Genomic DNA, 12,279 nt, shown 5'->3' on the forward strand with positions numbered 1-12,279 from the left:
AGCTGAGGGCTTGGGGCTAGTGATGTAAATCCAATTCTAGGCTTAGGATTTCTTAGGAAGATTCCCTTGAATTTAGGATATGCCCAGAATCTTCTAGCAAATAAGGTAAAAAAATTATGGAATGCCTAAGATTGGTAGAAAGAAAGCTATATAATTTGTGGATTGTGGAAAAGATGGATATGGATTAAAGGGAAAATTTAGGGAATGGTCAATATGGGAAGGATCTTGAAACTTCTCTTGAACTCTTTTTCTGCTTATTTTCTTTTCTTCTCGTTTCTTTTTTTCTTTCTACTTTTCCTCCTTTTTTTTTCTTCCTGATCCTGTTTTTCCGCCAGAAACAGGGAACCAAGAGAAAGAGGGGAATTTGACGGCTTTGCAGGGGGTAGGATGGATCTAACAGAATTATAGGAGGGTGTCTAGGGGTCTTAGACAGCCAGGGGAAGGGGGTGTAAGGCCTGCGACGGTTGGCGGAGGGTGGTTCTGATATGTGCAGAACAGAGGAGGGGCCGGGGGCAACTTGCGGGTGTAGGGGAGGGTGAAGGAGGGGCTGGGGCTTTGATGGGAATGAAGGGGAGGGGAGAGAGAGGGCCTGCGAGGGGGTGGGGAGGGTCTTCTAGGGATGTGCAAGAGGTGAGGGAGGAGGCAGGGGAAGGGGGAGGGGGCTGCTGTACTTGTTTATTTGCTGGACTCTTGTGGAAGTTTGCTTGAATGCTTGTAGATGCTGGAATGAAGAAGAAGAAGCTGAAATCGATGGTAGAGTTTTTGAGCCTTGAACAAAACTCTTACTCAACCGTGGCCCCCTCAACTAGGAAACCATGGTCCTAAACTCAATCAATTTTATTCAATAATCAGACTTTCAATTACAAAAAAAACAATAGGCTTATTTATGGCCTACAAAAAGACTAACGCTAAGTGGGATTCCCTAAAGGGTCCTGAATTGAATTCTAAAAAAAGACACATGCTGAAAATAAAACTTTTAAGTTATCTCAAACTCTAATAAGTACATCCCTGAATTCTATCTCAATTAAAACTCTAATGGTGCATGTGCTTAAGTTTAAGATAACCAAGGACTCAATAACTAACTCAAAGCAAACTCTAATCAAAAGAAAACTCCTAAAAGATAAGGACCCTTGTTGTGCAAGAGTCTTATCTTACCCATAACTTATCCAACTCAAAGACAACTCAAATTAAGAAGTAAAACCTAAGTAGAACTCTAGGAATAAAATTTTGGTTTTAATTCCAGCAATGAAAAATGCCCTAATTAACCCTACTAGGGGATTTGGCCAGCTCAAGGGGGCTTCTTGGAGCCATCTAGTGGGCCCCACTTAGGGTTTCAGCTAGGGGGGTCTCCATGTTCACATCAACCAAATGGTTTTGTGGAAGGGGCAGGTCAACAACTGATGCTATGGTCTTCCAGCTTTGGGCAGAAGATGCAGGAAGGAGGGGACTGGAATGGATCGGGCTAATAAGGATGGATTGGGTGGGCAGGCAGTGTGAAAGGGGCTGTTCATACAGTGAAGGCTTGGTGGAGAATATGACCTTTGAACCAGACTAGGTTACTTCAGACAACCTTAGGGAGGGGTGCAGGTGAGGTTCCAGGCAAAGGCTGGAGAGAATGAAGGGAGCCATAGGAGGGAGTCTCTACTAGGGTGTGGGAGGGAGGGGAAGTTCCAGATTCTATTAGAGATAAAGGATGAGAGAGGGTAGTCTTTGGGAATGCCTGAGGAGTATACGACTCTAGCTATGACAACATTGTAGGGAATGCCTAACAGATGCCAAGGGTCGAGCCATCTGTGATAATTTCTAGTCTTTATTTTTTTTGAGATCTTAAAATGTGGGAATATACTGAATTGCAGTCTCTTGTTGGGTGATAAATGGCATTTGTTCTGTTTCCTGTTTATACACTGGAATATAACATAATCAAAGGCATCTCTTTCCTGGAGGAGCTTAGTCTAATCTTCAGGTTGGCTTTTATTTAGAACTTTGTGACCAAGTACTAGCCTAGGTGAGATGGCAAAGGTTGTTGGGTTGTGACCAAGTGGTCGCAGCAAGTCTTGGAGCTGGGCTTTTTTGTTGGCTGCATTCATTATGACCCTCTCCTGACCCTGCAGTGGTGGGAGCCTTGTGCACTGGGTAGGCCTTTTTTCTAGTAAGGTTCAGGTTTGTAGTAATCGACTATCCATGCCCATGGAGTTGAAGTACGTTTAAGCCTCTCTTTGAGTTTGTGAGGTGGAAACTGTCGCTGAATTTACTAATTTGTTATGCAGGGAAGTGAAAACATAGTTTTTGTAACCATTTGTTTGTATGTATACTATTTTATCCTTATGTTTAATGTTTCTTCTTGCTCGCAAGCATGGACTGTGGGCATTTCATTTTCCATCCTGTAGTTTTCTTTTAGATTGGGATTTTGACTCTTGACACTTTTCAATGTCTTATAGACCATAGTAAGATAATGTTTGTTTTGTTGTGCAGGACAAGAAGATCAAGGAGAATTTTCATAATATACCTTCTCCAGATGAGCTTTATGCTATGGATCTGGAGGATCTTAGAGCTGATATTATACTTGTCGACACAGAGAAGGATAAGAAACTTTCCATGTTAAAGCAACTGATTGTGGCGTTGGTGAGAGGATTAAATTCAAATCCCGCCGGAATGATAAAAAAGATTGCTGGATTGGTAAGTGCTTTGGATTGGATTAGTTATAATTCACATGGTCATGTTCCTCTTCAGTGGTGACTCTTACCTGTGTATTATTTATACGACCATCATCCCTATTTTCTCTCTCCCCTGAACATGGATCCTAAAAGCTCTACTGTGAACTTTTTGGACAAGAAATTCTTCTTTCTCTTTATGAGGGTTGGGAACATGAGCTTGTAGTGTAAATAAATATTATCTATGATTCAATGCATGCGCTGACTTGTCTCTCTTTTGGTTCAAAGAAACACACCCTATGACATATACCAATTCAATTTGCCATTGGCATGCTCAGATGCATAATATTATCTATGATTCAATGCATGCGCTGACTTGTCTTTCTTTTGGTTCAAAGAAACACACCCTATGACGTATACCAATTCAATTTGCCATTGGCATGCTCAGATGCATTTTCTGTTCTGTAACTCTTACTAGTTTTGCTTTTATCACATACTTGTAAGACAAAAGTTTTGATAGTGTTTGTCATATTCCTGATGTCAACCACATGTAGGTTTCTGACTTTTATAAACGACAAAATCCGGAACTAAGTCCAGCTAAAGCTGCACTTGAGGATATGTCTCATGTGTCAGAAAATAGAGGTGTGCAACTGTTGGGGCAAATAAAACATGGGTCATGCCGGCCTCGAGCAATTCTGTTCAAAGTCCTTGCTGATACTGTAGGACTTGAGAGCAGGCTTATGGTGGTAAGCTTTCTCTTTATCTTTTGTAGTACATTGTGCTAGTCAATTTATTGACTCATTGTCCCTCTCTACAGGATCTTTTCATACGTTTAGTTTTTACTTCTCATAAAGAGACACCTTTCTAATTGTTTTCCATTGACAATTGGCGTAGCTAATTTGTATGATTCCATTCTCATTTTGCTACTTACCTTCTCAGGGCCTACCAAATGATGGAGCTGTGGAAAGTGCAGACTCATATAAGCATATGTCTGTGATAGTTAATTTGAATTCTGTGGAACTGCTAGTTGATCTCATGCGGTTCCCAGGTCAGCTAATTCCATGTTCAACAAAGGCAATTTGGATGTCTCACATTTCTGCAGCAGGGGAGAGTGACTCGGCAGAAAACGACTCATGTGATTCTCCACTTGAACCAAACAGTCCTCTTTATGGTTTTCCAGATAAAGTGGATGCAGAAGGGTAAGCATAACTATGGTTTTTCTTTTATTGTTCCAATGTATTAGTCGGTTTATTTTACCCCCCCCCCTCTATTATCCCTATCATCTCCCTATATATACCAAGCATATTTCTTCTTTGGAAAGTTGATGAATAAGAAAGCATGGCTGTGTTTCTGTCACTCTTCCTCCATTTCTGTATCCCTGTTTCTCTTTCTGGGTAACTTGTAATTTCTTTTCCAGTATGAACAACATCACTATTGCTGAAAAAAGATCACAGATCTAATCATGTGAATAGAGGCTTGGCTTTTGACAGTATCTTTGGTAATCTTGTTCCATAATTGGAGAAATTAATAGTTATTAGTTCTAGTTATTTCTACTGCTGTGATCTTGTTCAGGGTTTACTGTAGATGCTAGTGGAATTGTGGAAGCTCACACAGTCACAACTGCTACTCTTCCACCCCCTAAACACCTCCCCACCACAAAAAAGAAAGTACAAAAGTTTTTCTTGATTTCTTTTCGGCCTAGTTCTACCATTTACTTTTAGTTACTGGGAAACTATAATTCTTCATTTGGTGACAACCTACTGTGAATGTTTTCAAACTCATGGTTTGAGATCTTGGTCTTGACCTAGATCTTGGCCAGCCAAAAAATTGAGACTTTGCGAGGTCGCAGCCAAGATCTGGTAAAAATTTCCTGCTCAAGTTGAGTGAACTCAAGGGCCCATCTCGGTGGGTTTTCGGGCTCAAGTTGTGCTGAAAGTTGGGTTCTAGCCTATTTTAGGTCTTTTAAACACAGTGGTGTCCTTAGATTTGGTAGAAAACAAGTGTTCATATGAGTCATAAGTTTTGATTGGAAATAAACCTTTGGTTGGGCTATGTAAGTGAAGGATCTTTGATCACGTGGGTTTTCATGATCATATGGGCAGAAAGTTGGAAAACAGGATTTACTCCATTGGTTTAGTTAGAGTCATGTTTTGAGTTAGTCTTTTTCATGATTTTTGTTTTCTTTCCAGTTTATGTTACCTTGTTAGTTAAGGATTGGGTTAGACCTTTTTTTCTTCTAGTGTTTGAGTCTTCTGTGCAAGTTCCTAATGGGTTACACCTTGTACACGAATGTTGATTTATGAGATTCAGGGAAACAAAAGCATATATAGTGCTTTGTTCTGTAAGAAAGTCTGAGTGTGACCAGGATACAGTATGAGACCCTAGGTTGAGAGGCTACCCTATCTTCTTCTTTTCTTTGATTTCTTGCTTATTATTATATTATTCCAAACATCATGCAAATCTAAGAATCAATTAAAGTATTTACTGTTGTTGGACCTGAAATTTGCAAATCTCTTGTGGACTGGTCAGATACCAACGCATGCAGTTCTTTTGTGATGTCATCTTCAGTTAATTTTGTGTTTCTGTTCAAACTTTTTTTTTTTTTGGGGGTGGGGGGGGGGGGTGGTATTGGGTGCGTTGTGGTGGGAGTGGGGAGGATGGGGTATGGGCTTATTCTCTTATTCTGTGAACTATTTATCGGTAGGAGGCACCGACATGCATATATACTATTTGATTTGATATTATAAATCATTATCTCTATTGGTGATAAAACATGGTAATTAAAAATTAAAATAAGGCTAATAAAAAATTTCCTTTTTTTACTGAGTTTGTCCTTTAATCTAGAGCCTGAAGCTCGTGGGGCTTTGTATAGCCACACTCTCTTTCCAATTAAATTTCTGTTACCTATCATAAAAAATTGGAATAGTTAATCTTCCTAAACAAACTACAATAAACTAAACTGATAAAATCCCTCACTCCCTCTATTTGGATTAGGCATAACTAAGGTTGACTAGAAAAATTTATAATTTGCCCAGTATATATATAGATATTGTGGCGTTTTTGCCATCTTATGGAGCTCCTCTAGTTTATATGCATATTGTTATTTTTGCTTTATGCAACTTCGGTGCTATTCACTTTTTGAGAGCAATTCCTTTTGCGAATGTGGTTCTTCCGGATCTTCCAGTGCAGAGCATGATGAAAGCCTTCAACCTTTATACCAGCGGAGGCTAGAATCTTCTTTGAACGTGGCAGGTCCTTCATTACGTAATGTAATGTTGCGACCAGCAACTTCTATTCAGGGAAAGCTAAGGTAGTCACTTTTTATTCTTGATGAGTTACGTTTTGGACCCAAAGTGCCTTCCTTTTTTTCGTATTGTTTCTTGTAATGGATTTGTTTTCTATAGTGGATGTAAATTTGTTTTCTTACATGTCCATGCTTCTCTTGGATTGTGGGTGAAGGATTTCATTTGATGTCCTTTTTGTTGGGCACGACCATGATGGGAGATTTTGGGCTGGACAGGTTGCTTTGACCCCCTGTTGTGGCTGTGTGGTAGTTGTTCTCAATTTTCATTGTTTTTTTCTTCTTTTTTTTTTTTTTTTGGGGGGGGGGGTAGAGGGGGTATGTGCTTTTGGCTAAAGGTCAAACATTTCATGGTAAATTATGGAACTTATTGTGATGCCATATGGCAATATTTGAGCTTTATGAGGGAAAATCATGTTTGAGAGATAGGGTCCATTTCCTTAATATGTTTTCTTGATAATTAGGGAGCTGTGGATGTTTCACCTTCCTTGGTTGACGGCAGGAGCCCACGCACAAGGGTGGGAAGGTCAACTTCAGGTAGTTGGTTTATGTGTGCCTGTTGTTTTGAGCTTTGGGGACATCCTTGAGAGTAGGGTCGATTTCCTTAATATGTTTTCTTCATAATGGGGGAGCTGTGGATGTTTCACCTTTCCTTCTGGATTGAAGGGTCAGTGTTTTGGCATCCACTGTTCACAAAGTTGCTTGGTCAACCCTTAAGGGACAGCATGGTGCAGTCAGCCAGACAAACCATGTTCAGGCTTAAGGGACAGCATGGTGCAATCATCCACTGTTCACAAAGTTGCCTGGTCAACCCTTAAGGGACAGCATGGTGCAATCTGCCAGACAAACCATGTTCAGGCTTTAGGGTGCTTGAGTTGCGTTGGATTCTTTTTTTAGGCTTGGGCACCTACTGGGGCAATTTTGGGCAGTGGTGAATGCCTTAACTCAGTGTCTCCATTGGTGTTTTTCACTTGTAATGTATTTGTGATAGCATGGCCTGTGCAAACAGAGTTTGCTAGCTATATCGAGGTCTGCTGGCTTCAGATGTGCTTGTGAGTGTAGTTGACCTAAGATTTTTGAGGAATGTGATTTCCAATTAAGTCATGTATAGGCCTGTTCCATCTTGGGTGGAGGAGAACCACATTAGCTATTTGCTTGAGGGTTAATTGTCCTCGATATTCATCCCTAATTAAATTTCCTTTTGAATTCATTGCTATGTGTTTTACCTATTTGATACGCCAAACCAATGTTGACCAAGTGATTGACCAGTAGGACTGTTATTTATGATTTACAAAATGTCTTTCATTGTATCATATTTCCTTCACGGTTGGTGGATTAACATTTCTTTTGGTCCATTTTCAGATGTACATTGTGCCTGTACTTGTATATGTCATATTTAATTTGTAACTCTTTTTTTTTTTTGGGGGGGGGGGGGGGGGGGGGGGGGGGGGGGGGAGGAGGGGAAGGTGGGAGGGCCGGGTGGGGGGTTGTGAAGATTTATTCATTGCAGTTTTTGGTAATGATTTTTTATTCATCCAAAAAAATGACTAGATATATTCATGTCAAAGTCAATCTCCTAGTACCCCCTCAAATTATAAAAAGAAAAGAAGCTTCCAAACTTGCATGTGCCTGTGGTTATTTTGTAATGGTTTGACAAGTAAGCAGACTGTTGAATCTGAAGCAAATAAATCTCAGAATGTTGTAGTTTATTCACAGCCCAATGGGGTCTATATAGAGTTGCAATCCGAGGGGAAACAAAGCAGAATTGAAGTAGGAAAGTAAAGGGTTGAGGCCAATTAGGAAACAACAAAAAGGAGAGAAAAGAGATGGATTTTGTTCCTAAAAATACCCTTAACACATACTTTCACAATGCATTTAACCATTATACAGGATTCGTACTTGTCATTCTTCAATGTCATCAATTGGATGTTAAGCTACATAAATTTGTCTTTTTTTATGAATATATGCACTAGATTACTGCTCTTTGTGTATTCAAATTAGAATTAGGCTTGATTAATTGTTAGGACTCCTGGGTGTAGTGTCTGCTTTTGAATTTGAATTAGTGTATGATTTTTTTCTTCAATTCTGAAGGGTTGAAACCACAGTTGTTATAATGTGTTTCTTTCAGTTTATCACATAGTGAACCCAACATTGCAAATGCATTTTGGCGACGCAGCCGGAAGAAAGTCATTGCTGAACAACGAACTGCTAGTTCAAGGTTTTCCTCTTTAAATTGCTGTTTTTTTTTAAAGATTGTCAGCTATAAAAATCTTGTCATGCTTCCAGATCACCTTAGTTTATTACTCTGCTGTGTTTTATGCAAAATTTTTTTGGAGGACATACATGTAATTCCTGCGACTGCAGGCTTAGATTGTTTTCTCTGGTAGCTTGTGAGGTTTATATTTTACTGTTAGGAGCTTGGAGCAGTAAGAAGGTTTCGTAATTTTTGAAGTAGGAACCAAAATTTTTGTTGTTGCTTTTATTTAAAATACTGAGCATTGTCTTGCAATATGGATGCAGATAGGTGGTGAAGCAATTGGATTTGTATCTGTTTATTCAAACATTTAGTGGATAATTGGATACCAGATATGAGTTCAGATACCTCTTTGTATCAACATAATGATTGCATACAATTTCAGATATTGGTATAGCTATCATATTATAATCTAAGGTTGATTAATATTGAATAGTTTATACTTAATATATTCGGTGTTGCATTTCTTGAAGATAGAGACAATTATGTTAATTGATATAATTTTCATTAGTATTTCTTTGGGTGAAGAAAATCCATTGCCAATGGGAGAGAGACATTGGGTTCCCCAAGAGGAAGAGGTGAAAAAGAAACAGAAAATACAAAAATACAGAACCCCACCAACACTAGAACAAGTGGGTGGAGGATCCCCAGGGGGCAATTGGTCCTATTTCTTGGGCACATCTTGAGCTTGCTTTCTATTCATATAGTATAAACACTAATCTGATATTACCAAATTAATTCACATCCATCCCCCCCCCCCCAAAAGAAAAGAAAGAAAGAAAAATAAATTGAATCTGGGTATCAAACTTTTTGGTTTTAGATATTGGTTCTTAAATGATTTATCTGTAAGATATCATGTCAAATTTTGATGGCAGGATATGCTGAATGGACTCTAATCTGGATACTGTTGCATTCAGAGTTCGCTCCATGTACATCCCTGGGGACATTGTCACTGTTGCTAGATGTGTCAGTAAAATTTCAAATTTGGGGCCAAAGATGAAATAAGTTGAAGGGGGCTGGAAGGATATGGTTGATTTGAAATTTCTTCTCCAATCCCTCCACCCACCCCCATTAAGGGGGGGGGGGTGAGATGGAAGAAGTAGACAGAGGTTCAAGAAAACAAAGTGTAAATTCTCAGGAACAGACATACATAAAATTAAAGGAGCTTCTTCTCCCATGGCTCTAAATGTAAACTTATCCAAGCTCAATCTTATCCAAAATAAATGGGTTTGGCTATATGGGTAATTTTTTGCCAATTGGCCTATTCAAAGCCATACTTGCCACAAGTTCTATACCATGCATGCATTCCTTTCCACTTCTTTTAAAGTTATTTTAAGCCTACCGTAGATGCTTTAGCTCCTTAAATAAAATCAAATTACCCTATGTACTAGAGCTTTTAAAGGTGTTGCTCCTGTCCATGCTATCTCAAATAGTTAGAAAAGGAGAGAATGAACTATAAATGTTGAACAAGATAGGGTTGGAGAAGTTGCAGGTTGAAGTGGGAGGTTAAAAAGGGAAGAAGAAGATGAGAGAAATGTTAGAGGATGGAGTAATAGGCAAGTGCAATCCTTACTTGAAACATACGGAGAATGACATCCATCTTTCTAGGGAGATCAAAGGTAGAAAAGCAGAAACTACAAATTTCAACTTAAACCCTGATGTTCATAACAGAAGATTAAGTACCCCTGCTACATGAAATCTAACACAAACAACTTACACAACTTTTCATGTATTGGGGCTACACCTAAATTATCTCTAATTTGTTCATTCCTTCTATTTTTTTTTTCTTCTTTCTTTTCTAGTCACAAGAGACACAACAGCCTTCTGTGTATTTTAACTTTGCCACATATTATGGAAGGCTGAAATATGATTCATATCCCAAGCCCAAATATTTGCGTGATGCTGAGAGAAATCGAATCTCGTCACCCGAATTACCCTAACGTCTCGGTACAAATAACAAGAAGTTCAAATGGTAACTAGAGTACTAGACATTACTTGCAAAAGTAGGGATTCCCATTGAACATGTGATGGATGGGATGCATGTTATTGTGCATGCAGCACCAGCCAAAGTTGGTGTTATTTTGCACCTTTGTCATGCATAATAAATAATATCTCAAATTGATGCTTGACGAAACTGGGATGTTGTCTTGTTGGTAGAAGATTAAGCTTGACTCTAATTAAATGAACTGAAGATATAACCTCAACTACCATATAGGATGACTAATTAAAGATACACCCCTTTGCGGTTCTCTTTGTATTACTCAAAACCAAACAGAAGAATCCAACTAATATCCTTCATTGGGACTCAATAGGGAAGAAAGTTTGTAAAGTGTCCTCTACTAGAGTAAAATTGTCTTCATGTTTCAAGGACATAGAACAACTTGAACATTGGAATCTGGATTTATATGTTCTTTTGAATGGCATAGATATTTTCTGTTTTTGTAGTTTTAATTTTGTTGTGTAGCCTGTAAATTCTCAGTGTGCTTTCAGTCCTTCCCCCTGTAAATTCTCAGTGTGCTTTCTGTCCTTCCCCCCCTACCCCACCTCCTTTCTTTTGCAGTCCAGAGCATCCTTTATTTCGAGCACGTGGACGATCCATGCTTAGTGGTGATAGACAATCATTCAGAGAATATCCAGATGATATGGCTTCCTCAAGGTTCCTGTACATAACAACCCTATTCATTTGAACTATGAAAAACTCTAATGCTGTTGTGATTGCGTTGTGTTTCCCTCTTATTTATTTTCTTTTGGGAGGGTAGGGGCATGATGTTAACAGGATTACTGCTACTTTCTTGAGTGGTCACTGTATGTCTGGTGAATTACTTTTTGTGATTTTACAGTGTATAGAGTAATTACTTCATCATGGGATGTATTGCTTGGTGTAGGACAATCTACATTTTGCTTATTTCCCCTTTTGTTAGACTAGGTTTGGTAATTCTATTTTTTTCTATGGATCCCTATCTTCATCGTTCAATTAAATCTTGATTTTGTAGGAAAGTATGTGTTGACATACAAAATCTGTACTAATTACAGGTCAGAGGGTGCATCGACGTCAGATACTCGTAGACTAAGGAGGAGGAGTATTAGTATTACCCCAGAGATTGGTGATGACATTGTAAGGTAGAAATTGGCTAATGCATGCATTTTGTTTACATGCATAATATAGCACTTCAACTAAATAAATATTCCTTCTTGTGCCACTTACAGCAGTAGTTGTATCTTTATTTTATATATTTTTCTTCCCTTTATATTTAAACTTGCCTATTTTTGTGTTTTACCATGTTGGTTTTGATAGCTCTTAGCCTCATATCTTGACCAAGGTTTTGGTGGAAATTTTATACCAAAACTCAAGTTCCAAGAACTTGAGTCTGGTAGTCCAAGCTATCCAATTTTCATGCCTTGCACAAGGCAATTTTTTGAAGGTGGGGCCTCTTAAGATGGGGGTCCATTTGGGGATACAGTTCTGATCTCTGAAATTGAAATGGCTTGTTGTCTGTGTTGTTTCTTCAGAGACTTGTGATCCTCTTCTCTTTATGCAGAATGATTCTATATGTACCGAATTATGCATTCCTTACAGGTCTTATACCTAAGATGGTTCCATCCATAAATGTTCTCTCTTCATGTGTTAGCATACTTAGATTCTATGCCTACTGCTATATTGTTTCTTTTTTCCTGGTTGTATGTCACATAGCTATCAGGGTGTTTGTGTCTTGGCATTTTGCCAAGGTCTGGAAAGTTGGTCGCTTTATTGCAAGGCGTCTTGCAATGTTCATATTGGCGTATTGGCGTCAAATCCTGTATTGACCTTTATTTATGCTTAATATCATTGGAGTAAATTTTTAAGATATTATTAATTGATAAGCAAATACACCCATATTTGGATCCAATAAAAATAGTTAAAATATGAAATTCCAAAAGGAAAAAAGCCAACCTGTCCTCTTTTCCCTTGCATTCAAGAATAAAAGGTGAAATTCTCAGCCTTTCTAAAGGTAGTCTTTTTTCCAAATCTAAAAATTTTATAGACCTTAATATGGTAAAATACTGCTAAGACCAAACATGCAATAAAATGTTCA

The 12,279-nt window shown here is 38.5% G+C and overlaps 1 protein-coding gene across 3 annotated transcripts in view; it reads left to right on the forward strand.

The window, feature by feature from the left end:
* LOC149025487 (putative serine/threonine-protein kinase SIS8) overlaps positions 1-12,279 on the forward strand; it is a 34,152-nt gene that overhangs the window by 7,305 nt on the left and 14,568 nt on the right. For 2 of the 3 annotated variants that reach the window (XM_089145708.1, XM_089145709.1), the window contains exons 4-10: positions 2,473-2,676; positions 3,206-3,397; positions 3,591-3,850; positions 5,836-5,961; positions 8,081-8,170; positions 10,767-10,862; positions 11,240-11,326. In XM_089145708.1, the coding sequence (XP_089001834.1) occupies positions 2,473-2,676; positions 3,206-3,397; positions 3,591-3,850; positions 5,836-5,961; positions 8,081-8,170; positions 10,767-10,862; positions 11,240-11,326 (1,055 nt within the window). The remainder of the gene's footprint in view (positions 1-2,472; positions 2,677-3,205; positions 3,398-3,590; positions 3,851-5,835; positions 5,962-8,080; positions 8,171-10,766; positions 10,863-11,239; positions 11,327-12,279) is intronic. The other variant, XM_089145710.1, reaches the window with a different exon arrangement.

Source organism: Hakea prostrata, chromosome 2 (genome assembly GCF_041222555.1).
Source record: "Hakea prostrata isolate BN-2017 chromosome 2, UWA_Hpros_2, whole genome shotgun sequence".
Lineage (NCBI taxonomy): Eukaryota > Viridiplantae > Streptophyta > Magnoliopsida > Proteales > Proteaceae > Hakea > Hakea prostrata.